Source organism: Pteropus vampyrus, unplaced genomic scaffold (genome assembly GCF_000151845.1).
Source record: "Pteropus vampyrus isolate Shadow unplaced genomic scaffold, Pvam_2.0 Scaffold826, whole genome shotgun sequence".
NCBI lineage: Eukaryota > Metazoa > Chordata > Mammalia > Chiroptera > Pteropodidae > Pteropus > Pteropus vampyrus.
In genome coordinates, this window is record NW_011889607.1 from 216,739 (window position 1) to 241,548 (window position 24,810).

Here is a 24,810-nt window from a genome sequence, read left to right on the forward strand (position 1 = left end):
CCCTCCCTCCCTCCCTCCCTCCTTCCCTCCTTCCCTCTCTGCCCCTTCCCTCTCCCTTTCTCTCCCTCCCTCTTTCTACCTTCCTCCTTCCATTTCTTTCTCTTTCTAACTCTGTGACTCCTATACATTTGTTCCTTGATGCTAGTGAAGAGACTGTCCTTTGGCACTGAAAGTAGTATAGAGACTAGGCATAAGAGACTACAAAGTCTTGATTCTTCCTTCCAGATATGGTGGAGACATGGACTGAATTACAGGTTTGGGGCTATTTCCTCTCTCATTAATGGAGAGAGTGTGGACTAAGAGGCAGCAGCAAGGAAATGGCCACTGATAAACTGTGTGCCAGAAGCTGGGTTAAATAATGCTATTTAGTGCCATTAGCAAGCTTAAAATAGATGGCAGGAAGAAAAGATAAGGGATAAATAAAAAGGGTACATATGATGAGAAACAATAAAGTGGGACTCCTGCCATAGATTATGGTTTGAATGTTTATGTCTCCCCTCACCCCAAATTCATATGTTGAAATCCTAATCCCCAACATGATGTTATCAGGACATGGGGCCTTTGGAAAGTGATTAGGTCATAAGGGTTGAGCCCTCATGAACGGGATTAGTGCCCTTAAAAAAGAGACCCCAGAGAGTTCTCTTGCACCTTTTGCCACGTAAAGACAGTGAGAAGATAGCTGCCTGTGAAGCAGGAAGTAGGTTTTTACCACACACCTAATCTGCTGGAGCCTTTATCTTGGACTTCCCAGCCTCTAGAACTGTGAAAAATAAGTGTTTGTTGTTTAAACCACCCAGTATATGGTATTTTTATTACAACAGTCTGAACAGATTAAGAACACTGGGTTAGATTAAGCTATCCTGCTGCTACCTAACATATAGAGACCTCAAAATAAGCCGATTTAAAGACGTTTACAGACAGTTTAAATCTGCAAACTTGTTTTATTGCCATTCCTTTTAAAAAGATATGTTCTTTATTCTGAATGTAATGAGATAGAAGTTCAAAGTTCTTCAGCCATCCCATCAGAAATTATCATTATCTTTTAGTATAAAGGTGAGACTTGTAACTATCACTGTTCCTTCCCCCTATATCATTTAGTCCTCCTTACTTTTCCTCTGTCTTCTCGGTTAACCTTCACTTCTTCATATTCCTCCGTTTAGCTCTGTGGGAGTGTTATTGGCATTTCTGCTAGAATACTTTTTTGTTGTGTAAGACCGTTCTATCCATTGCAGAAGATTTAGCACTTGTATTAGTTTCCTTTGACTGCTGTAACAGATAAACACAAACTGCATGACTTAACGCACATTTATTCTCTTAGAGTTCTGGAGGCCAGAAGTCTGTAATGAAGATGTAAACAGTCTTTGGAGTAGTGAGGGAATTTTTCAGCCTACTACGGCACCCCTAACTTCTCTGCACTAAATGCTGGTGGTGCTCCCCACCCCCAAGTCATGAAACACCAAAAAAAGGTCGCGCGTTATTAAATGTCTCTACTACTTCCCGACCTTAAGAACCACTAGAATGTTTAATTATCTTTCAGTTATCTTCTGTTTCTAAAATGATACAATTAGTGATACACTAAGAATGATTATACAAGCACAGATGGTTCAGATAATTTGGCTTTATTTAAGAAAGTAAATGGTATACTTTGCTTCTTGGGCCCCTCTCTAACACTATCTTCTTCAGTCTTGCCAGGATTTAGCGTATGCTTCCTTTAAAAAAAAAAAATCTTCAGAGGCAGAGCGCCCCCCTCTTTTTTTTTTTTTTTAAGATATTGCAGGTCACTGTGACAAGCTCCAGTGATGGAAGTTAATCCTGTGAAATTGTCAACAGAGGTATGATAGTGCCATTTCCGGGGTACACTGCCTGCAGCTTAGTTTCTAGCATTAAATGGTTAAGTGAGGGTTATAGATAGGCTGGCAATAATGGGCTTCTAGTGTTGTTGATACCATTTGCCCCCAAAATATCACAGTTATTTGTTGTAGCTTTATTTTTGTGTCTTAAAGTCATTCCCTGTATAATCCCTTTTAATAAATTTTAATTTAATCTATAGTTCAATAGATCTATGGACCTTGAAAATTTGAGAATACTTATACTTTAAGTTTTCTACTGCCTCTGTGTATCAGCTCTTTATGCCTCTCCTCAGCATGATTGCTATAGATTTTGGAGCAGGTCCCTTTCATGTATTTTATTTTTTATCCATAACATTGACTTTTTTCTAGAGTAATATTTTTTTTTTTGCTTTCTTCATTGTATTGCTTTTTTTCTTTTTTGTAAGAAAAAATAAGTGTTTAACATGAGTGAAACACATGTTCATAGCATCACATGAATGAGGGAAAGAAAACTGAGATGTCTTACTCTGCCTGTTTACTATCAGACAAGATAAGGATGTCCATAAGCTGTATAAAAATACTTCCAGGATTTTTCATTTATAATTGATGTATAGCTTGAATACCATATAACTTGGAACAGTCTTTTTTATTAATAGCCAACTATTTGCCAGTAAGGAGTTGTGCCATGTTATTTAATGTGAATTTTCTTAACCCACACAAGCACTTCATGAGGTTGGTAATATCCCCATTTTATAACTGAGGAAACTAAGGGCTAGATAAATTAACTGGCTCAAAACCACACAACTGGTGAATGATAGGACTAGGATTCAAACTCAGGTTTACCTAAGTACTATCCAGACTCTTAATGTTTATGCTATACTCCCTAGCCTGAGAACAGAAGGGAATATGAAGAATGTTTTATCATTACTAGGTGTAGGACTAGCCAGGAAAATTTTTTTTTCAAGTCTTAACTATCAATCATCCATCAATCCATCTATCTATCTATCTATCTATCTATCTATCTATCTATCTATCTATCTATCAATCATCTACCTATTTGTCATCTATATCTATCATGTCTGTCTATGATCTATCATCTGTATCTATCTGTCATCTGTCTATCATCATCATTATCATCATCATCATCATCATCATTTATCTTTCTGTAAGAGGAAAATTTTTGATACCTCATTTCAGGTGTTTGCTGTCTCCATTTCCAGGGTACCCAGTGTCTTTTTGGTGCTCTAAGTCACCTGCCACCCCACCCCACCAATGTGGCATTTCATATAGGTCTTTACTTTTCTCCCAAGAGACACTTGGGATGTTAAACTACTTACATCCCTTTTTTCCTGAAGCAACTCCCATAATCTCTTTTATCTTCTCAGTTTGTTACTGTGTTTTAAGGGGAAGCAATATGATTGAATTAATTCACAATATGAAATAATGGATACATTCTTAACTCTTCACTAAATTTGTAGTTTTAAAAAGGATGTTTGTTTATTCCAATTAGTTTCTTAAGTGGTAGCATTTTAGGCAGCATAATAAAGTGAAAAAAAAATTGGACAGTTAGGAAAAGACTTGGGACAGACCGTATTGCTGATAGGCTAGCTTGCCTAGGGATTGGCTTAACAAGTTCCTGATTTTCATAGCATCTTTTATTTTACTTCAGAACCCGCAAATTCTTTAAATAGTTCCCATGTCAGTGGTATTGGAGTTCTGATTATTGGAGGGTATTGCAAAGGATGAGAACAACTATTTGTATGCAGTGGTCATTTTTAAGTCGAATTTCCTTATGAACAAATAAATTTATAAGGAGTGAAAGCAGCCCGTATTGGTTGCTATTATGGAAGTTTCACTTGCCATCAGCATGTTCTTTGTGCTTTTTGTGGTGCTTTAGTGCAACGTGAGCACTTAGAGGGACCAAAGCCAAAATGGTATGAACTCAGCCAGTTCATTCACTGAAAAGAAAAAGATCAGTAGATGCCTTGAGAAGCTAGTTTTAGGGTTTATCATGAGACAAATGTAACAGTTCATGCGTCTTTCTGTTAGAACAAGCTCCAGAGTAGTCTGCCTATAGGGACCTTTTAACTCTCCGAAGCTACTGTGTAGATAAGTAAATTAAAATGGTGGAGGAGTACAACAGACACTGAACTTTTAGACTAGCGTTTAAGAAGTATAATTGTATAACACAGTATAACTAGACATAGGGTAAAAATATTAGGAAAGCACTGAAACAAAGCCTCAGGTTTTATGAGAAATAATACGGAAGCACATGAGCCTTGACATTATTCATCAAATTTATGCTGTTTTTGCCTCAAAAGTTTGTATTCAATATCTAACATAAAGTTGGTTATTGGGATATATGAACAATTCTTTGCCTTTGTTGTCCTTAAAAATAAAGGTTATTTTACAAGCAAAAAAAAAAAAACGGTTTATTTGAGGACAGCAAAGAATTGCAATTTGGGACAAGCAATCTATAGCAAAAGCCATAGGCAGATCCAGCAAACAAAGGAGAGGAAAGTTATTTCATGGAGAAAAAGAGGAAGTTGAGGGGCGATTGCTTTGAACAAAAGTCCGTCAGAGAAAAGCAGTAATTCATTTGGGTTGTTGACAGTTCAAGGAGATGAGGTTTCTTATTAGCAGAGTTGCTGTGGTAATTAATTTTTTGTAAGAGATGCAGTGTCAGAGTACATCTTTTCCTGTTGGGGCCTATATTCCATTCTTCCCTGTTGAAGATTTCTTTTGTTGGGATTTGTAATTGACAGTTTTTCCTGTAATTGACAGAGTGTTACTACTGAGAGCTCCCCCTTCTGGCCTCCTGATTCCATATCAGTGAGGTTTCCCTTTAATAATGTTTTATACCCTCAAAAAGTTGCATTTGTTTTTGAGATCTTATTTTCTTAATGTGCGTTTTCTAATATTGAGAATATAAATTTGTACCTGCTAGAACATGAGAACTTTTGGGTCAGCTTGACTGAGAACTTAAAACTGGGCCAGTTCAGTTGAGTTTTTAAAGTTTGCAAGGTAAAAGTAGCAGAGACAACGATAGAGATTGAGACCAACCACCATGATAAAGGATATATCTGTTCCTATATCTACTTCAGGGTGAGGAGAGAGAGGGAAGGTCCAAAACTTAACAGAAAGATGGGTATTTGGTGCGTTGTCGAGAAAAAGGAGGGGATTGATTTAACTAAGATCACTCTCCATACCATGCAAGAGCATAGCATTATAAAGTACCACCAGCTGATCTGCCTAGATTATGTAGACCTTTGTGGCTGGAGGAAATTGGACAGAGGTGAGATGAGAGCAGAGGGATATAAAATGGGAGCAGTAAATAACTAAATATTGTATACATCTCAAGAGAAATAGAAACTTTTCCAGTCAGCAGTGCAACTGTTGAAAAGTAGAGACAATCAAATTTCCATTATTTTCCAGTGTAGAAGATATATCAAAGGGAACGTGACCAAGAGTGGAGAGATGTGATAGTTCATGTAAGAGATATTGAAAGCTTGGATCAAGACTATGGCAATGGACATAGAGAGGACAGGATGGATAGGATTAATTAGATGGAAACTGTAGGATTTGTTGGCTGACTGATGGGATGTTTGCAGTTGAAGGAGAGAGAAGAGTTGAAGATAGTTTCTCAAATTTAATATCTGAAGCCTTTTTAAAGGAAAAAACATTTCTAGTCCAATGTAACTTAAATTACCATATTTACCCAGGTAGAAGGCAAACCCCAAATAAAAAGTAAGTCTGTATTTGTACAATTTCCTAAAAAGAGTTTTGGCAGACATAAATATGTAAATTTCTAGAGATTTAAATGAAATGATCAGATGCCTTATTTTTTAAATTTAATATTAAATCATAATATTGTATATTAATGCTTTTTTCCACTTATATGAAAATAATTTTTTTAACTTTTTTCACTAACATCATAGGTATATGTCTTTGTCAGCTATCTGACAAAGCTATAGCTATTCTTTCATCTGACAGTTTTTTGGAACATGTGCTTTTCACTTTACATTGTTTGAGATAGAGCACTTTTAAAATTTATAGGTAATGTTCTCACTGGAAATTTTATCTTAAGTCCATTTATCCTAAGTACCCATTTGCTGTTTGTGATTTATACAGTGTTACCATATCGCTTTATAAATGAAACTTAAAACATAAATATATACCCACAGTATAAAATTCAAAGGATGTAGAAGAGTCGTTTTGGCTGAAGCGTGGCTCTTCGTTCCCTGATGTAATAACTGGTGAGCTGAACTCCTATAACATAGGTCTAAGTCACTTTATTAGACATTGATCATATTCAAGCAGACATGCTAGATGTTGAGGATACCAAGACTTATCCCTGCGTTCAAGAAGTTTCTCTTTTGGAGAAGTCAGAAGGTAAACCATTTACTGCTTAGTAGTATATCCATGTATATTATAGAGCATGTCAGAGGGGTGGGAGTGAAGAGGTAGTGTAGAGAATGCTGAGCACACAAATTGACAGAGTAACACTTAGGGTGATTCTTGAGCATGCGTGAACTAGATTAAGAGGAGGAGAAAGATGAGGAAGGATAAGGATATTCCAAACATGTAATTGAATATGACTTTACTGAATTGTGTAGGACAGGGAAGAGAAGAGGCAAAGCCAGAGAAATAAGCTGGGCCTGATCACAAAGGACTTTCCAGGTCATAAGGACTTTGTAGGTGTCAGAGAGTAAGTAAGGAATTTTAAATTGGGGTGTCATATAATCAGACTCATATTATGGAACATGATCTCAGCAGCCAGAAGCTAGAATGATGATCAGTTAAGAGCCTATTGTAGTAATCCAAGTAAGAAGTATTAAGGGCTTGCTTTAAAGCCTTAGAGGTAGTAGTAGAGAAGAGAAAACACATCAGAGATATTAAGAGTAGGCTCAGCACTTCCATCTCTGGCAGTAGGACTAAACTAGAGAGATATGGATTACCCTCTCACATTTACATGTGGTCTTGTAAAACTTAAAGTCAAGTGTGTATTTGAAGTGGTCCCTGTTTGGTGGTGCCCACAGATGCCTTACAAAATTTATCAAATTATATCCTCTTAGGAGGAAACCTTCAACCCAGGCTTCAAAAATCTACAAATTAAAATTCCAAGGCACATGAGATCTCAGCCAAATATTACAAAATCACAAAAACCATGGTGCAATAAACAAGAGGCAGCAGAAACAAGACAGTGACCTCTGGAGACTGCAGAAAATTTATATTTTGTTTTAGTCACTACCATAAGTTTAAATAATATTGAAATGAGTATGAAGTAAGGGTCTCTGAAACATGACCATGCAGATTAGGAAAAACAAAAACAAAAAAAGAACTTGTAAGTTATAAAAAACGAGCTGAAATTAAAAGCTCAGTGAGCAGATTAAAAAACAGTATGAAGAGTTGTAGCATACATCTATTTAAGCATATTTTGATATGTCTAACTGGAGTTCCAGAAGGAAGTAGGTGTGACAGAAGGAGTAAGGTAATTGTTAAATAGAATGCCTGATAATTTTTCAGAATCGATAAAAGATAACAGTTCTCACATCCGGTGGAAGTCCAGTGAATCCCAACGAGGACAAATAAAATCAGGCCTGACAAATTAGAGTAAAACTGCAGAAGACCAAAGACAGAGAAGATCTTAAAAGCATTTGGAAAGAAACAACTGATTTCTCAGGAACAGGAGGCCAGAGGACATTGGAAGTCTATCTTCAGTGTACTGAGAGAAAATAGCTCTCAGCCTTAAAATAGAGTACATATCCAGTAAAACTGTCTTTCAGGAAAGACAGCAAAATAAAGACAATTTCAGACCACCCCCCAACACATAACACACACAGCTAACAGACATCATTAAAGTGTATTGTAAGAGACCTCATTCAGGTACAAGTCACTCCAAATGGAAAGCCTGAGATGCTTTTTAATGGCCAGGAAATAGTCCATCAAATGGGTTCTATAATTCAGACTCTGCTATTAGACATTGTTTCCAATTTTTCATATTAACTAAAGCTGTACCGGACACGTATATGGACATGTTTGTACATGTATTATTTTATGTAGAATAAAAGAATAAGTTTTCTTTGACTAGAAGCCCATATTACTGGGTCAAGAAAGGAACGAGTATTATGTTTCTTGATATGTGTTGTAAAATTATTTTCCTAAAGGGCTTTACCAGTTTACATTGCATCTAACAGACAATGCTGATTTTACAAATTAGTAAGTGTGTGATAGGGCCAGTTTTAAATGATGAAGATTGACTTTTTTTTTTTTTTAACCAGATTTTGGCTTAGTTATATCTTTGACAAAATGTTCTATCTCACTTCTCTCCCAACTATTAGGAAAATTGCCTTATTTTTAATAGAAATAGATATACTAACTATAAAGTGCATTCTTTCTAACAAAGTATTTCCAACTTTCTAGAATGTAGTCTTTCATTTTTTATTTCAGTTTATTAACAAATACATAGTTGGTCCATTTAAAGAAATAGAAATAAATGCTTTATTTAGTTTTTGTTTTATTATGAATGCTGCTAATTCCTTCACTAGCTCTGTATATTTCACACTAAGCAGCCAACTGTAGAAGTAAAGAAACAGGTTTTTAAAAAAGTCATTCATTTATAAGGGAAAAAAATACTGTTAATTTGCTTGAGAATTCTGTGTTCTAATAACTGAATATAAGAAGATGTCTTTTTTTAACTTTTTTTTCTGTCTTTTTGCTATTTCAGGTGCAAGTGAAAGTGTAGGGAAACATATGCTTGAAGCCTGCAACAATAATCTGGAGATGGCAGTCACAATGTTTTTGGATGGTGGAGGAATCGCTGAAGAACCCAGTACCAGTTCAGCAAGTGTTTCCACTGTTAGACCACACACAGAGTATGAATTTATTATTTATTGTTAGGAGCTACCCCCTGCCTAAATCGAGTAGTTGCATTTTTATCAGGTTAATTCCCTGTTTTTGAAAAAAATTGTAAGTTGAAAATGTCTGAAAAAGTGTCCAGTAGAGATTTTCATATTTACATGCTTTAAATTCTCTCAAGTGCTATCTTCATAACTAGCATAAAATTCATTGCATGTTTACTTAAGCATTTTAATATGTCTGTGGTTTAAATATTATTTAATGTAGTAATGTAATATTGCTTTTATTAAACCTATGTGTTTAAATAATTTTTTTGCCTGATTTTTTTTTTAATTCCCTATCTTTTTTTCTGAAAGAATTTAGAGTAGGAGAGGAAAAGGAGAAATACATTTTATTTTTGTTCTTTCTTTAGAAATCATTTGAGCTGTCTGTGTCAGGTACTTTATTCCATTTGATCTCTGTATGGAAACCGTGTAACAATCATTCGTCACTGTGATTCCTAAAAGTCACTAAGTCTAGTGTTCATTTTACTTGTTAATTTGAATGCATTTACAAGAGAACAAGTAGCAAAAAAAAAGTTTTTATTTTGATATTTTTCTACTTTTTTTTTTTCATAGAGAAGAAGTTCGTGCCCCAATTCCACAAAAGCAGGAAATATTGGTGGAACCAGAACCTTTGTTTGGTGGTAAGTTCACCTTTTTTCCTTAGTTTTGTTTGATTTTATTGTTGTCTTTAGAATTTTAACTTAGCTATCAAAAGATATGAAGACTTGCTCAAAGATTGCTACATCAGGTATAGAGTTAGTTCTTGTAATTCTGTACTCCTCAGGAAAGTTGCACGATTGGTTCTTTCTGAGGAGTAAACTGGATTATAAAGTTATTTGTTGCAGAAGGCCAAAAGGAGGAAAATTAGCAAAAGAACTGCCTTCTAATGGAAACCAATCAATCTATCATTAGATAAAAGACTCCAGATAATTTTGTTTTCTGGATACCTACCTGACCGCTATATTTTTAGTCTTATTATGCCTTACTTTGACTCTTTCTTAATTTCAAGACATGCTATTCCTGTTTTGAACAAAGGAGAAAGTAATACCTAATCCGTGCAAAAAAAAAGTGATATTAATCTGGGTGCATAGAGGAGATGGTAGAAAATAGGACATTTAATCAGTTTAATATACTTACTTACCTTTTGTGAGCCAAATGTTTTAGGCATTAATAGATATATTTAAAATATAGAAGATAAAGTAATAATCTGGTTAGGCAAATGCATAGAAATGTATATTATACATATTGAGAATAGCAGAGAAATAGGCCTATGAAAAGTTTTGTAGGTAAACTAGACTAAAGGAGAACAAATAAGTTGTCAAAGATGAAAAAATATATATAAACCATATCTTTTGACTTGAGAAAGCACCTTGAGAGTTTTTTTTAAGATCGATCTTTAACTTGGCAGCTTTGGAGTTTACTGTAGCAAGAAATGAAAAAATATGCTATCTAGATCCAGAAACAAAGATGGGAAGAAGAAAACTATAATATTGATCTGAATATTGAAATATTATATGTGCTTTCTGGAATGTTTGATTTAGCCATTCATTGTGCTATTAATATACCAGCAGTAAGAAAGCATGGCTCATAATTTGTTTAATATAAATGTTATGAGTTTGGAACTGAGGAGTAATACCCTTGGAAGCTTTATCTTCATTATTGCAAGGAGGAAGGCAGGATCTTTGAGCCGAGAAGAGTAGAGGAAATAGATTTTATCCTGTTTTGCTGTTGAACAGAGACAAAAGAGTTTACATTTGAAACCCTACTTTCCTCCTTTTACCTCTGGTTTAATATACATTAAGGAGGAGGATGAGAATAACTTTACACAGTTAGGAGGTCAGTCCTAACTGTCATTATTAGATATTATTATAATTTAAGAAAGACCTCTGGAGAATTATTTTCTTCTTAGGGACAGTATTAATTTGAAGAATGATTCTCAGAGTGTGGTCAGGGGGTCCCTGATACCCTTTCAGGGGATTTGTAAAATGAAAGCTATTTTCATAATAATACTTAGAAGTTATTTGCCTTTTTTACTGTGTTGATATTTGGACTGATGATTCAAAAGCAATGATGGGTCCAACTGCTACATATTAACTGAAAAAGGGCACTGACACCAAACTATAGTACTATTCATTGAATTCTTTACTGCCACACATTCACAGTTTAAAAAACAAAAGCTAACTTTAATAATGTTCTTGATGAAACAATAAAAGTTAATTTCATTAAATTTTGACCTTCAGTACACACTTTTAAACTGTCCTATTTGGTGAAATAGATGTATGTGTAAAGCACTTCTGCATACTGAACTACTATGGTTACTTTAAGGAAAAGCATTTGTACAGTTGTTTGAATTGCAAGCTGAACTAGCTGCTTTTTTCATGGAACATGATTTTTCCTGGACAGGTTGCTGACCAAGTATAGTTATTTAGGTTCAGGCATTTGGCAGATATTTTCTTGAATATGAACAAAGTCTACTACTGCTCTAAGGCAAACAACTGATATTATTTGTTTCCAGTGCTTTTAAAAAAAAAAGCTTCAGGCATAAACTGGAATTTTAGAAAGTTTATATTCACTATTGTGAGCTTGGTAGCTCCCCAATACTTAAAGGCTTTCTGATGAGATTAGTGGTAGTATTAACAAATGGTGATTTTTTTTTAATATTGTGTAATGAAATGGTCAATATTTGGAATGTTTAAATAACTCAATGAACAAATATTTCCAAAAGACCAATATATGATATTTCAAAATCAAGGATAGGTAAAAGATCTATTCAGACTGGAATTGCGTATGTATAGAGAGAGGTTATATATCTATTGCTGTGAACAAATTACTTCAAAATTTAGCTTTCTGAAACAAACATGTTATTTCTCAGTTTCTGTGGAACTGAGGAATCCAGATATGGCTTAGCCAAGTGCCTTTAGTTAGGGTCTCTTACAAGATTATAATCAAGGGGTCAGCCAGGGCTAAAATCATCTCATAGCTTGAATAGAAGTTTTTTCTGAGCCCACTCATGTGACTTTTGGTTTGCTGGGGACATCAGGCCCCTACCACAGAGCAAATGAGAGAGCCAGAGAGGGAATCCCAAGATGGAAGCCACCACCTTTTAAAATTTAATCATGTGATGTCTCATTCCATCCCATCACCTCTGTCACATTCTGTTCGGTCCTGCTCATACTCAGGGTGTTCACCCATAGGTTATGAGTATCAGGAGATAGGGATAATTGGGAGCCACATTAGAGACTGCCTATCATGTGGGCCAATAGATTTTAATGGAGCAGAGTATGAAAAGTTCACTGATAAGATTACAGATTCCACATTGCAACTAACCTTTAAGAAACTACCACTGGTTGAGCTTTGGTGTAGTATCAAAGAATATTCATTATTATCTTAAAATATTGTTAAAATACTCTTCCTTTTTATAACTACATGTCTGTGTGAGGTTGAATTTTAACTTTCTTCATATACTTAAACTAAAGGAATAGCAGCAGATTGAATGCAGAAGCAGATCCGAAAATCCAGGTATCTTCTCTAAGTTAGTTATTAACAGATTTGTGAAATTGTGAAACAGTGCCATTCTTCTCACTAATTTTTTTCTCCACCTGTCTCACTCCCTTATTTTGACTATGAAGCTTCTTTTGAATCTTTTTTAGTTCTTTGTAGTTTAGCCCGTAACCTCATTGATCAGCATTCCTATTATATGGCAATGAGAGCAAGAGTACAGAGAACTGATACTTGCTTTATAGCAGATGGTCTGGAGGAATCAGGAAACCACATATTGAAGAGGCAGGCAGGAGTAATAATGGTCCTAGGACAAGAGGTGTTGTGGCCTGAGCAGAGGTTCTTAGTTAGACTTAGGATAAATAAGGGAGAAACAGTTGGGAGCAGGTTATGAGTCCAAGAAATAAAAGGGAATGGGTAGAAGGCTAGCAATAAGGAACCACTGAGAATCCCAGGAGAGCAAGTGCCTAATAGAGAAGGGCTAAATTGGGAGATGTGCACACATTTTAGTGTGGGGGGTGGGGAGCGGGGCAGGGGGCGGCACTAATGTAGAATACTGACTGGTCTGCCTTTGGCAATTTAAAAGTAGAACAAAACCCTCCCCAATAATAATACGCTTTCTTAAGTAGCTACTCTGTGTCTTATCCTAAGATATTCTTACTTTCTTAATTGTTATAGTTAAAAAGTATCTGATAATGAGCTTTAAGGAGGCATTATTGAGAGACTATATTATTTCTGCTAGAAACGGACATTTGAAATAGGACCTCTCGATCAAAAATAGTTCCATGATTGAAAAGAATAATATTCCTTGCCTCTTTATAAAGAAAGGGGAGGGGAGAATGCAATATTTAAGTTTTTAAAAATTCAATTTATGCTTCTATCTATCTTACTACTAATCATAGTTTATTAACATGGAACATTGTTCTTATTACATGTTGGCCAGGAGTGCAATAAGCCAACTTAATAACTGTTACTCATAGTGAAAGAATCATTAAATGTCCTTATTTATTGTAATGTATATAAATGATCTGGCAAATTATTTTAAGTTTAAAAACACATACATATGGGAGGATAACATTTTCACTATTGCCTTATAGACTTTATTTGTGAAATACTTTGAGGATTGGGCATTAGACACTACAGGGGTACTGAAAGACCTTGGTTCTATTCACTTTTCTGTTACTAAACCATTATATAACTGTGGAAAATTTTTCTTCCAAAATTAAAACTGTATTTTGGTATTTATAATTCTACGTGCATATTCACTAAGAAGTAGTTTTCAAATATTGTGGTTTAGAACTTAGTTATTCAAGTGTTATCCCAAAGGATAGTCATCTCCTTCAGGCTAACCTAAATTAGATATTCTGTTGCGGACATGGTTCCATAGCGTAGCAGTTAGCATGTCTGCTTTACACACAGAAGGTCCTGGGTTTGTGCCTCAGTGGAGCCACGGTCCATGGTCTATGGCCATGCCACCCTGAACAAGCCCGATGTCTGATCTCGGAAGCTAAGCAGGATCAAGCCTGTTTAGTACTTGGATGGGAGACCACCTAGGAAGACGAGGTGCTGTAGGCATAAATAATAATAAATAATAATTTTAAAAAAAGATACTGTGTTGCTTCATCTACATGGAGAGTCATCCTCAAAACGTTTTCTTCCTATCTTTTACACAAGTTTTCTTAACCGGGCTTTAATTTTCTCACTTGTAAAACAAAATGATTGGGCTGAAGATGATTGAATTAATTATGTATGAATGACTTGAAGGTTTTTAAAATATTTTATTTTTTGAAGGAGGGCACTGTTATGAATCTATGAATGTTTTAAAACAAGAAATATATATAGAGAAGGAAGTTTTAGAATTGTTTCAAAATTAATGTTTAAATTGTATCAATTCTGTTCTTTCCCCCTAAAGCTCCTAAAAGACGACGGCCTGCAAGGTCAATATTTGATGGTTTCCGGGATTTTCAAACTGAAACTAGTAGGTATCTGTGGACCAGATTATCTTTTATGTCTGTGTCTCTTCATCCCTCTTCCTTCTTCCTTGTCTTACTCTCCTTTCCCTTCTCTCTCCCACATACAAAACCACAAGGTGAAAAAGCACCCATACAGTCCCCTACAAGTCAAGATCCTAGTTTGTTTTATATACTTTTTTATTAAAAAGATAAAGATGATTAATATTAGAACTAATTACTTTGAGGAGTCACTTTATTTAAAAAATGAAATTGTGAATTTGGTCTGTAATTGTTATTAATTCCCCTAGAGCTGATTTGTCCCAAATTCTAATCTACTTGATGATAGAAGAATAGAGAGATGGAGATAATGTAAGAAATCTGGTAATTTACAAACTTAATCAGCTTTTGAATGAGTAATTAAATACTGACTATAATTTAAAAAACCAGTTTCCTTCAGGAACCCGATATTAGTCAATTAAAGTGATGACCACAATGAAAATGGTTATTGTAAGGGATTGAAAAATAGAAGAAGAAAAAGCCACACCACCCAAAAAAGCCACTTTGGCTGCAGTTGTTTAGAATAGGTTTATATCTTTTTTTGGAATAAGTTAGAATGAGAACCATGGCCTTACACTTTTAGAGGATTTAGTATTGATTTAGGAACAGAGTTCTAAAGAAAAAGACAGTTATGTTTAGAGAATATATGAGAAACTCTTGGACAGTGTTTAATTTTGCAATTAATTTATAGTGAGCTCATTGAAGCACAGATAGGTCTTACAATTTGGAGAGAGTTGAAGGGGAACCCAGACTGACTCAGGGCAATCCTGTGGACTTCTAGGAAAGGGTGACACCAGTGGTCATTCTCTCTCACTGCCAGAATCTAAAGATTGAGAATGTGACTAGAAACAACAGATAAATTAGGATCACTTTCAGAGCTAGATAAATGGAGATGAAAGTTTTCTCCTATACTAAAGTTTTGAGTATGTGAAGGGGAAATATTTTGATTGGGTGACTCTAATATAGATTTCTGTTTGCTTTTATCTTTACCTTTGGGTAGAGGACCATCACCGAGTCTTAAGATTCCCTTCTTACCTTACTTTGCATTTTTTTTTTTTTAGAATTAGCATTTAATATTTGCATTTGAGGTCAAGCACATTGTTCAGTAATTCTTGGAATTGACACGTTTTTTCATATTGCGAGATTCGTGCCTTTTATGGCTAATTGAACTTTCTTCTCTATGTTGCAGTTCGGCAAGAACAGGAATTAAGAAATGGAGGAGCAATAGATAAGAAACTAACGACCCTTGCAGATCTTTTTCGGCCACCCATTGATTTGATGCATAAAGGCAGCTTTGAAACGGTAAGTTGTTGGAAATTCTGAGCTTAGCTACACATCCTTTTGCATTTTCAATGCCATTTTTTTCTTTCTAAGAGCAGAAATAGTTTTCAGCATACTGTATAGAGAATTGGCATCTTAAGTATGATGTAAGAATGAGATATACCTAAAAGGTTACATGGATTTATCTTTCTACCAGCAGAAATTGTTTGATAAATAATTAGCCTTGTGTGGTATCATTTTAGAATCTTTGCCATTTGGGTAGTTCTTTTATTTTTTAGTCTTCATTTAGTTTATATATATTTGACTGCTACTGAGAATAGTCTGTGTGTGTTTGTTGTCCATTTGTGAATTGTTTGTAGGTTATCTTTTCTCCTCTTTCCTTGGGAGTATTTTAAAAGACTATCTGCAATTGCAGAATACATTCTCTCTCAGTTCTTGGCTTTATCTTGGCTAATGCCAAAGAAAAAGTTCCAAGAGCAGGTTTATTTGATTGTCTATGGAAGTATAAGCTTGTTGGTGTGGGAGGAGGGAAAGGCTTCTTTTTGTTTTGGTAATCCTTGGGACCCTGCATCAGGCATTTAATGCAAACATAGTATTTGTTAAACGAATGAGTTTAACTAGGATTTTAAATATTTTTATGTTGAGGTGTTCAAAGGGCTTGCTTTTGTGTGTTCACTAGCATGTTAATAATGTTATTTTGAATCAGAATAGCATTTCTATAGATAGAAATCACTTAAATTTCAGGTAAGTTTTATCTTTTAGGATAAAGTAGATCAAACAATAACCACAAAAATGATATTAGTAGCTACACATTTGATCATGAATTATGATTGTTTTAAAAAATTTTTGTCTCAACATACTCTCATACTAGTCTAAATGAAGAATTTAGGATCTTCATTTTCTTTAGTTTCTTGTTCTTTAGAAACTTGTTCTTTAGTTTCAATTTTCTGAATTGCAAAACCTGAAACTATTTGGCTATATGTAACAGAAAATCTAAATGCTTTGGCCAAAGGAAGGTTTCTTTTTGTCATGTAAATAAGTCTAGAGTTGAGAGAGTCTTTACTGTTCATCCATCAGCTCAAAGATATCAGGTTAGATTTCTCAGTTTTCTTCATCATTCCCTGGTGATCTTAAAACATGGCAGCTGCATATCCTTTTCAGTGTTCCAAGCAGCTTGTCTGCCTGTCCTTTCTACTGTCCTCATGATAATACAGCCACTGAAAGAGAATAGCAGCAGTATGAAAGACAAAAATGATATGAGCTTGTTTTGACATATTTTCCATTTTCATTAGCTTTTGAGTTGCTCTAGGGCTTGATGAAATAACTCTGAACTTGATTTAATGTAGTCACTTTGAGCTCATAAGCAGTTACTCTCCTGCTTATTTATTGAGGGAAAATGTGAACTTTTTTGATACTGTCATCTGAAGTTTGATTCATTTTGTTAAGTTATATCACCTTTTTTTCTTCATAGTTCATGATCTGTGTTGTTTGCAATGATCTATCATGTTTTCACTGAGGGTCTTTAAATGACATGAACATTCCCAGAAAAAGTAGGCATTTCATGATAACTAATGATATATCCATTAGTTTTATATAAATTGAATATGCAAAATTAAGTCATCGAAGCTTAGAGAGATTAATATTAAAAATTATAGGGACATTCTTTGTTCAGGCAGGGCCCATAGGTTTGGGCGCAATATTAGATGTAGATCTGAGCCATAAGTAACTAGAGGTAGACATATTCAAAGATTCTGGCTCATGCTAAACAAATGAGAGACTGATTAATTTATTTGCTCATTCAATGAATGTTTACTGAGGCCTCCTATTTCAAGGCCTTGTTCTAGGTGATAGGGATTATGTTTGTCGGGATAAAGATTTTACTGCATGTTAGAGAGACCAGAAGGAAAACAAACAGTGGCTTAAACAAGACACAAGTCCAGGCCATTAGGATGGTTCTCCTCTACTTATGAAGTTACTAGAATTGCAGTTTTTTCTAGTTTCTTCTGTTTCCTAGATTTTGCTTGTCTTTGTCAACATGATTATCCTCGTGTTTGCTTCCTAGCCAGCATGAAGGAGGGAGGGGGCTGAGAAGGGTACACCTTTTTCCTCTAAAGGCCCTAGAAATTGTACACATCACTTCTGCTCACATCCCATTAACTGGAACTTGACAATATGGCCACACCTAGCTGCAAGGGGACACTAGGAAGTCCAGGTACTTAGCTAAAAATTGGAGATGGGTATTTGGTGCCTATGAGCAGTTCCTGCCACAGGGAGGTAGTGGTAAACAAATTATACAAAGTTCTTACGATCAAAGAGTTTTATTCAAGAGGGAGAAACAGACTATACACAAATAAAAAATTATATACATATATATGTAAACATATTTAGTGTGTATATATTTTATGTATATGTAGAGGGATGGGGAGTATAATTTCAGATTACAGTAGGTACTGGGAGAAAGAATAAAATAGAATAAGGGAAGGGGAGAGAGGGCAGCTTATTGTTTGTTTGGGGCCACTAAGGTGCATGTGTTCTCATAGGCAAATTGAAAGCAAGGATTTCACATATATTTGTAATTGTGAGGAGAGAGGACTACTTCAGATAGGAAGATCAGGGAAGATTCTGAAAGGATGAGAATGAGATTTGAATGGAAACCTGAATAAATGAGGGAATGTTAACCATAGGAACATCCAGAGGCAGAGCAGATAGTTAGTTGGTATGTATCAAGGTACTCGTGGGAAGGAGCTAGGCACATTTCTGGAACAGCTAAGAGAACCAATACAGCTGAAGCTTAGTGGGCAAGGCACTTAGGATGAATGATCTGACTTGGGCAAGGGCACGTTTAACCTGTAAATTCCATGAACACAGAAACCTTGTTTTATTTCGTGTGTATTTAGTGCCTAGAAGAGTTTCTGGCACATAATTGGCCCTTATTAAATCTTTGTTAAATGATTGGTATAATCTGGAAAATATTGTACAGAAAGAATCAGAACAATTTTTGTATTCCTTATTTTCATAAGAAATGCATATTTATTTGTTGTCATTTAATTACACATACACCTAGTCTTAATTATTAAGAGTACTTTGTTAATTTCAAAAGTGCTTGCTATAAACGCAAGTAAAACTATTTTAGCTAAAAATGTAAAGAACCAATTTAATAACAAAATATGTTAACGTTTTCCTAAATAAACTTTATATGTAGTTTGTATTTAGTTTTATTCAAATTTGACAAATAGAAAAATCTGAAAACTAGTAAGGAAAGATAATAAAATTTTAATTTTCATTAAAAAGTACTATACATATTTTAATATATTTTCTTCTTGTCTTTATGCATGTATTTTTATTACTGAAACATACTTTTTCTTTTATGTAAGTTACTGATCTTACATAGATGTTAGTCTCCCATTGTTTCCCCCTCGTGACAGATAATCTGTATCACATATCTCTTTATTTGGTATAGCCACACTTGTCCTTGGGTCTCCTTATGGTGGCTTTTGAATGTTAATTCAGAACAACCTAACAGATTCCAAGAGGGAAGGTTCATCGTTTATTCCATGGCCCACTCTCATTTCTAGTCCTAGACTCATAATTAGTATACTTAGTGAGATTATGTGAGAGTATCTTATTCCCTCCAGATGTCACTGCTTTGTATCTTTTGTGTCTTTTGGGTCTTTCCTTCTAGCAGTAATTTAACAGCACCTTCAGTTTCTTTTGGTCGTATAAGGTTTCTCCCCAATGTATGCTCCATGAAGGCAGGGATTTTTGTGTTTTGGTAACTGCTGTAACTCTAGCGTTTGTACCTGTACCTGAAACATGGTAGGTACTCAATAAGTATTTGTTGAATGAATGAATCTGAATTAATGAAAGTATGAATGTGAATAAATGAATGATTAAAAACAAAAGCAAATGACTATTATTTTAAAACTCTGGACTTTTATTATTTTCATTCGGTGTTACACATTTTTTTCCTCGTCAGTGTTGTAGGCAGACTTATGTAAATTTACCCTGTTACAGGGATAAATACTTTCCAGTCTGTCTCTAAGATGCGTGTGAATTTTTTTCTTCTCAAATACTTTTTCTTCAGTTAAGGTAATATAATTGCTCATTTATCACCCATTTATTAACTCCTTGTGCATGCTGTAGGTGGGAAGTAAGTGGAACAGTATTACTTCCTAGGAGTAATTTTATATTTGTATACTTTAAAATAAGCCTTTGACCAGTTAAATACAGCTTTCTGACTCACTACAAGGATACTTCCTTTTAGAACTTGGGTTTGCACTTGGGAATCAACACCGAATATTAGAAAATGATTTTCTCTGGGGGATTCATACCAAAAAATAGGATTACAGGTTCTGTGTAAACTTTCTTAAAACAGAAGATAGTCATATTTTTTCAGTAACTCCAAAATGATGTATGTTCTTAGTTGTTATTAACCTGAGTTAATTGATTCTTAAGATTTTCTTATGTCAAACTGATTTGGAAAAGAATATTGTTCTAAGACAGTATTATTCAAAACCTTAGCTTTTATTTCATTGTTTCTTTGCAGTGGTTAAAGAAGCATTTGCCCATTTGCTTTTCTGCCATTCTTTTTATATTCAACATTTTTAGGTTTTAATGATGAAGAGGAACGTTAGGCAGAAAATACAGACTCATGATTGATATTTGTGCTATAAATTGGGAGTCTTTTGAAGATCATTCTAAAACATTCTTTGATCTTATAATCTCATTTTTTGAGATCCACTTCTAACAGATAAAACCTTAGCAGCTTTACAGCAATGTTTAGGGTGATTCTATAAAATAGCACATGCCTGATAACAGAGGAATATGATTTTTGGAATGTGTATAAAAAATTAAATGAAATACAAAAACAAAGTAATATACACACACAACTGTTTACATATACTAAAAAGGAGATAGTATTTGCGGATAGGGATTGGAAGAGATAGTACAACTGAATTATGTGACCTGTCAACCTTAAGTTTGAAATCTTTTTCAGGTAAAGATATTTAAATGTACAATAAAAATTCAGCCATCATAACATTAACAGTTCATTTAATTTGAAAATGCTTGCAAGCAACATACACATGTACAAATTACTGTAAATAATGTATAGATACCAAAAACTCTAGATGTCATACTTGAGAAAAAAACCTAGTAGTATTTAAATGAAAAGATGATAGCTTCTGATTTCTGAAACATATCAGTTACCGTGTAGAAATTATTTCTAACAAATGTTGTGTAACTTTACTCTTACAGGCCAAAGAGTGTGGCCAGATGCAGAATAAGTGGCTGATGATAAACATTCAAAATGTACAAGACTTTGCATGCCAGTGCCTCAACCGTGATGTATGGAGCAATGAAGCTGTGAAGAATATTATCCGGGAACATTTTATTTTCTGGCAGGTGAGAAGAGTTTATCAAAATTTTAATAGTGCTTTAGTTTTGTGGTATGGGATGTTGAAATGGAGGAACTCAGTTATAAGCTGGAAAAAATAACTGAGTTAAATTATGACACGAAAAAGTAAAACCACTCATAATGGCTGAAATAGCATGGACAAGTGAAAATTAGGGCAGCAGTGAAGAACTCCGGGGGAAGGAGGGAAAAAAAGAACCAAGCTATGTAAGCACATAATATTTATATGTCAAAGAGCTTAAATATCTCGATAAGATGTACACCTGTACTGTTCAGTAGGGATATAATGTGAGCCACATATGTAATTAAAATTTTTCTAGTAACCACATTTATAAAGGTCAAACAGGTGAAATTAATTTTAATATATTTTAAAATCAAAATATCTAATATATTAAAATACTGTTTTGATTGTGTGTGTGTGCGTGTTAAGTCTTCAAGATCCAGTGTGTATATTTTATACTTACAGTACAGCTCAGTTCAGACTAGCCACATTTTAAGTACTTCAATAGCATATATTGTAGTGGCTACTTTAATTGACAGTTTGCATGTAGAAGATCTTGGAGTAATAGAAAAACATGATTAAGACTTGGATTTTAGCTTGAGCTTGATACTCTTAACTGTATGTCCATAGGCTTGTCGTTTAGTCTTGCTAGGTCTAGTTTCTTTTTATATAAATTATCAAGCTAAGGTTAGATGATCTTGCTCCAATTTTTTATTTTATGAAAAATTGTAGAAAAAAATATCTGAATGAACTTAATTTTTTTCCCACTGTAACATATGTATTACTGTTATTAATTGCTTGTTCATGTTTCGCAGTTCCCTAAATTCAATATTAATTTTTCTGAATGGTAACCTTTTATTCAGCAACTATTGACTGAGCATCTCTTTGCCTAGCACTATGCTAGGGACTTAATAAATTACAATATATTCAGATAATAAGCTGCATTTGAGCTTATTATCAATATATTGTAATTTATTAAGATGTATATGATCGAGAGTCAGGAATGACATAGGTGGACAGATACCTTGAGCAGGAAGAGCAGTAACTTGAACAGGAAGAGTAATACCTCTTCTGAACTGGGAAGGAAGGAAAAGTGGATCGATATATAAGTTTCTAGAGGGACTTAGGTTAGGAAGTTGAGAGAGTTCACACCAGATGACATTTTTCTCTTTGATGTATCAGCGGGATCCTAACATATACCAAAGGTATATTTGGAGAATTAATTGCTGTCGGTATGTAACAAGGATATACTTGGTACTTTTTTTCAGAGGCTGACTTTTTTTTATGTCAATGATTTAACAGGTTTATCATGACAGTGAGGAAGGTCAGAGATACATACAGTTTTATAAGCTAGGGGATTTCCCCTATGTTTCCATCTTGGATCCACGGACAGGTGAGATTTATATCAGCTTACAGCCTTTGACCTATGACTTATCTTTCAGTTACCTAATAATTGATCTTTAATATTTGACTGGATCCAGTTTCAGAATTGTTTGTGATAATTTGGGTAAAGAGTTCTTGTTCATGCTTTATAGAATTATTAAAACATCTATTGAAATGTGTATTTAGGGAGTCTGTTTCTGACAATTTGGGAAGATGGCAGTATTTTATTTTTGCGCAGTCATGTTCTTTTAAAAAAAAACTTATCTTGTCATATTGTAAGGGATCCCTTTAGATTTTCTATTAAAATATTAAAATATTTAGGCACCGGTTTTAATCCCACCAAAGGCAGAGAGTAGAGATGATTTTATTCAAATGGATTGCGTTCCATATAGATATTGCTTTGTTTGATTCTCTTCTTCCTAAATGGCAATAAGTGATATCAGTAAATAAATTAGTTGCCCTATTTTGATGGTTGGGAGTCTTTTAAGTTGGTTATAATTAAGGTATCCTCTAGGTTTTGAAAAACATTATGCAACTTAAGCTGGTGAGGAGTGAGGATATGTGTTTCCAGCAAATTTTAATTATGTATATGCTGAAAGAAATACTTAATGGGCATGTTCAGAAGGTGTGTTGATTTCACTATATTTATATGTCCTGGTTTTTTAATTTTTAGGTCAGAAGCTAGTAGAGTGGCACCAGTTAGATGTATCTTCTTTCTTGGACCAAGTGACAGGATTCCTCGGTGAACATGGGCAACTAGATGGACTTTCTAGCAGTCCTCCCAAAAAATGTGCCCGTTCAGTAAGTATAACTAAGTGGTGATAGGCAATTAAGTGTAATTGTTTATAGATGTCTTGTGTAAATGAGGTTAAGATGGTAAAGATAATAATGTAAGTAGTGGATAGTTATAATTTGTGGCTGCATAATATCTTAAATGCTGTTCTTACATTTTGATAGTTTCCCTCATATGGGTTCTGTGTTCTCAGTGAAATCGTAAGATTTATGTTCCTTGCAGCTGGGGTACAGGCATGTGACCTAATACTTGGATTTAGAAGTAAACAATGGTATATGTAGCAATGAGCAGGAGAACTGATCTGACAAGTCCAATGACAGAGAAATCCACTTCTTTCAGGGGCAGCACTGCCAGGACTTTTGGTATCCAGGTCTAAGGAGCAGTGAACATGGTATTTTTGCTAGAACTACTTTCATGGTATAGTTGGGCATTATTACTGGTTATATAGCTTTAAAGCCTGGCTCTTTGGTTCGCCTAAAGATTATTTCTATACTTAATTTTTATAATATGCTTTTATTAGGCAAATCTATTTAATAATTGTTATCAAGATTAGTTGCAAGTAAGAGACCTTCAAAGATATCGGAATTTCACATTAGACATAGGCACTGTTTGGGTTTGATTGACAATGAGGATATAATTTTAGCAGTTTATTTTATACAGTGATGAAACAGTTCTTTAAATTTTCACCTAGAATTAAGTGTCCATTTAAGGAAGGGCTATGGGTGCTTGCCAAAGGCTGGGAATCAAGGAACCAGGCTCCTCCTCTTTTTCACTCTCTTCATCCTTAGTATTTGCTTTTGTCTTCATGGTCATAGTTAGATGCTGTACTCCTAGGTATCATATCTAAGCATGGACAAGGAGTAATGGGGTGGCACCTCTGTTACAAAGGTAAACAGCCACAGATTTTAGCTGGACACATTTCTTATACAAACAATTGAGGTTCCCTTAATGAGAAAGCAGAGAAGACTGGATGTCAGATAGGAAACTGACAGTGTCCATCATAGTGTCATTCTTTAAAATCAACCTGCATGGTGCACAGTGTTATTATCTGTAGTCGATCCAAGCCATTACATGTCATATGGGCACATCCATTTGCTTTTTTCTGTGTGATAAATTAGCTTTAAGTTTATTTTTAAAAACTTCATAGCTTTATTGAAGTATAATTATTGACCAGTAAACTGAACACTTTTAAAATGTGATGACTTTTGATATGACCATATTTTGATGTCCTTTTTTGCTGTGTGTTTTGATGAAGTATCTATTCAGATCTCTGGCTTATTTTTTATTGGGTTGTATGTCATCTTACTGAATTGTAGGGGTTTTTTTTATATTCTAGATAAAAGTCCTTTGTTGGATATATGGTTTATAGATATTTTCTCCGAGTCTGTTGCTTGTTTATTTATTTCATAAGAGTGTCTTTTGAAGAGCAAATTAAAAATTTTAACAAAATCCAGTTTATCAGCTCTCATATTTTGTGCTTTTTGTGTCTTATCTAGGAACTCTTAGCCTAACCCAAGATTTAATCCCATGGTTTTTTTTTTTTTATAGTTTAGCTCTTAAGTTATGGTCCACTTTGAATTAATTTTTATATATAGTGTTAAGGTAGGACCAAGTTGGAGTTTTTTGTTTGTTTGCATAGGGCTATACACTTGTTCTAGCACCTTTTGTTGAAAAGATTATCCTTTTTCCATTGAATTGCCT

At 34.5% G+C, this 24,810-nt stretch overlaps 1 protein-coding gene across 2 annotated transcripts in view; it reads left to right on the top strand.

The window, feature by feature from the left end:
* Positions 1 to 24,810, top strand: part of UBXN7 (UBX domain protein 7) — a 43,677-nt gene that overhangs the window by 6,817 nt on the left and 12,050 nt on the right. Inside the window, exons 2-9 of one of the 2 annotated variants that reach the window (XM_023526359.1) lie at positions 8,557 to 8,704; positions 9,305 to 9,372; positions 14,142 to 14,207; positions 15,428 to 15,540; positions 20,776 to 20,922; positions 22,236 to 22,326; positions 22,990 to 23,117; positions 23,449 to 23,526. In XM_023526359.1, coding sequence (XP_023382127.1) covers positions 8,557 to 8,704; positions 9,305 to 9,372; positions 14,142 to 14,207; positions 15,428 to 15,540; positions 20,776 to 20,922; positions 22,236 to 22,326; positions 22,990 to 23,117; positions 23,449 to 23,526 — 839 coding nt within the window. The remainder of the gene's footprint in view (positions 1 to 8,556; positions 8,705 to 9,304; positions 9,373 to 14,141; positions 14,208 to 15,427; positions 15,541 to 20,775; positions 20,923 to 22,235; positions 22,327 to 22,989; positions 23,118 to 23,448; positions 23,527 to 24,810) is intronic. The other variant, XM_011385922.2, reaches the window with a different exon arrangement.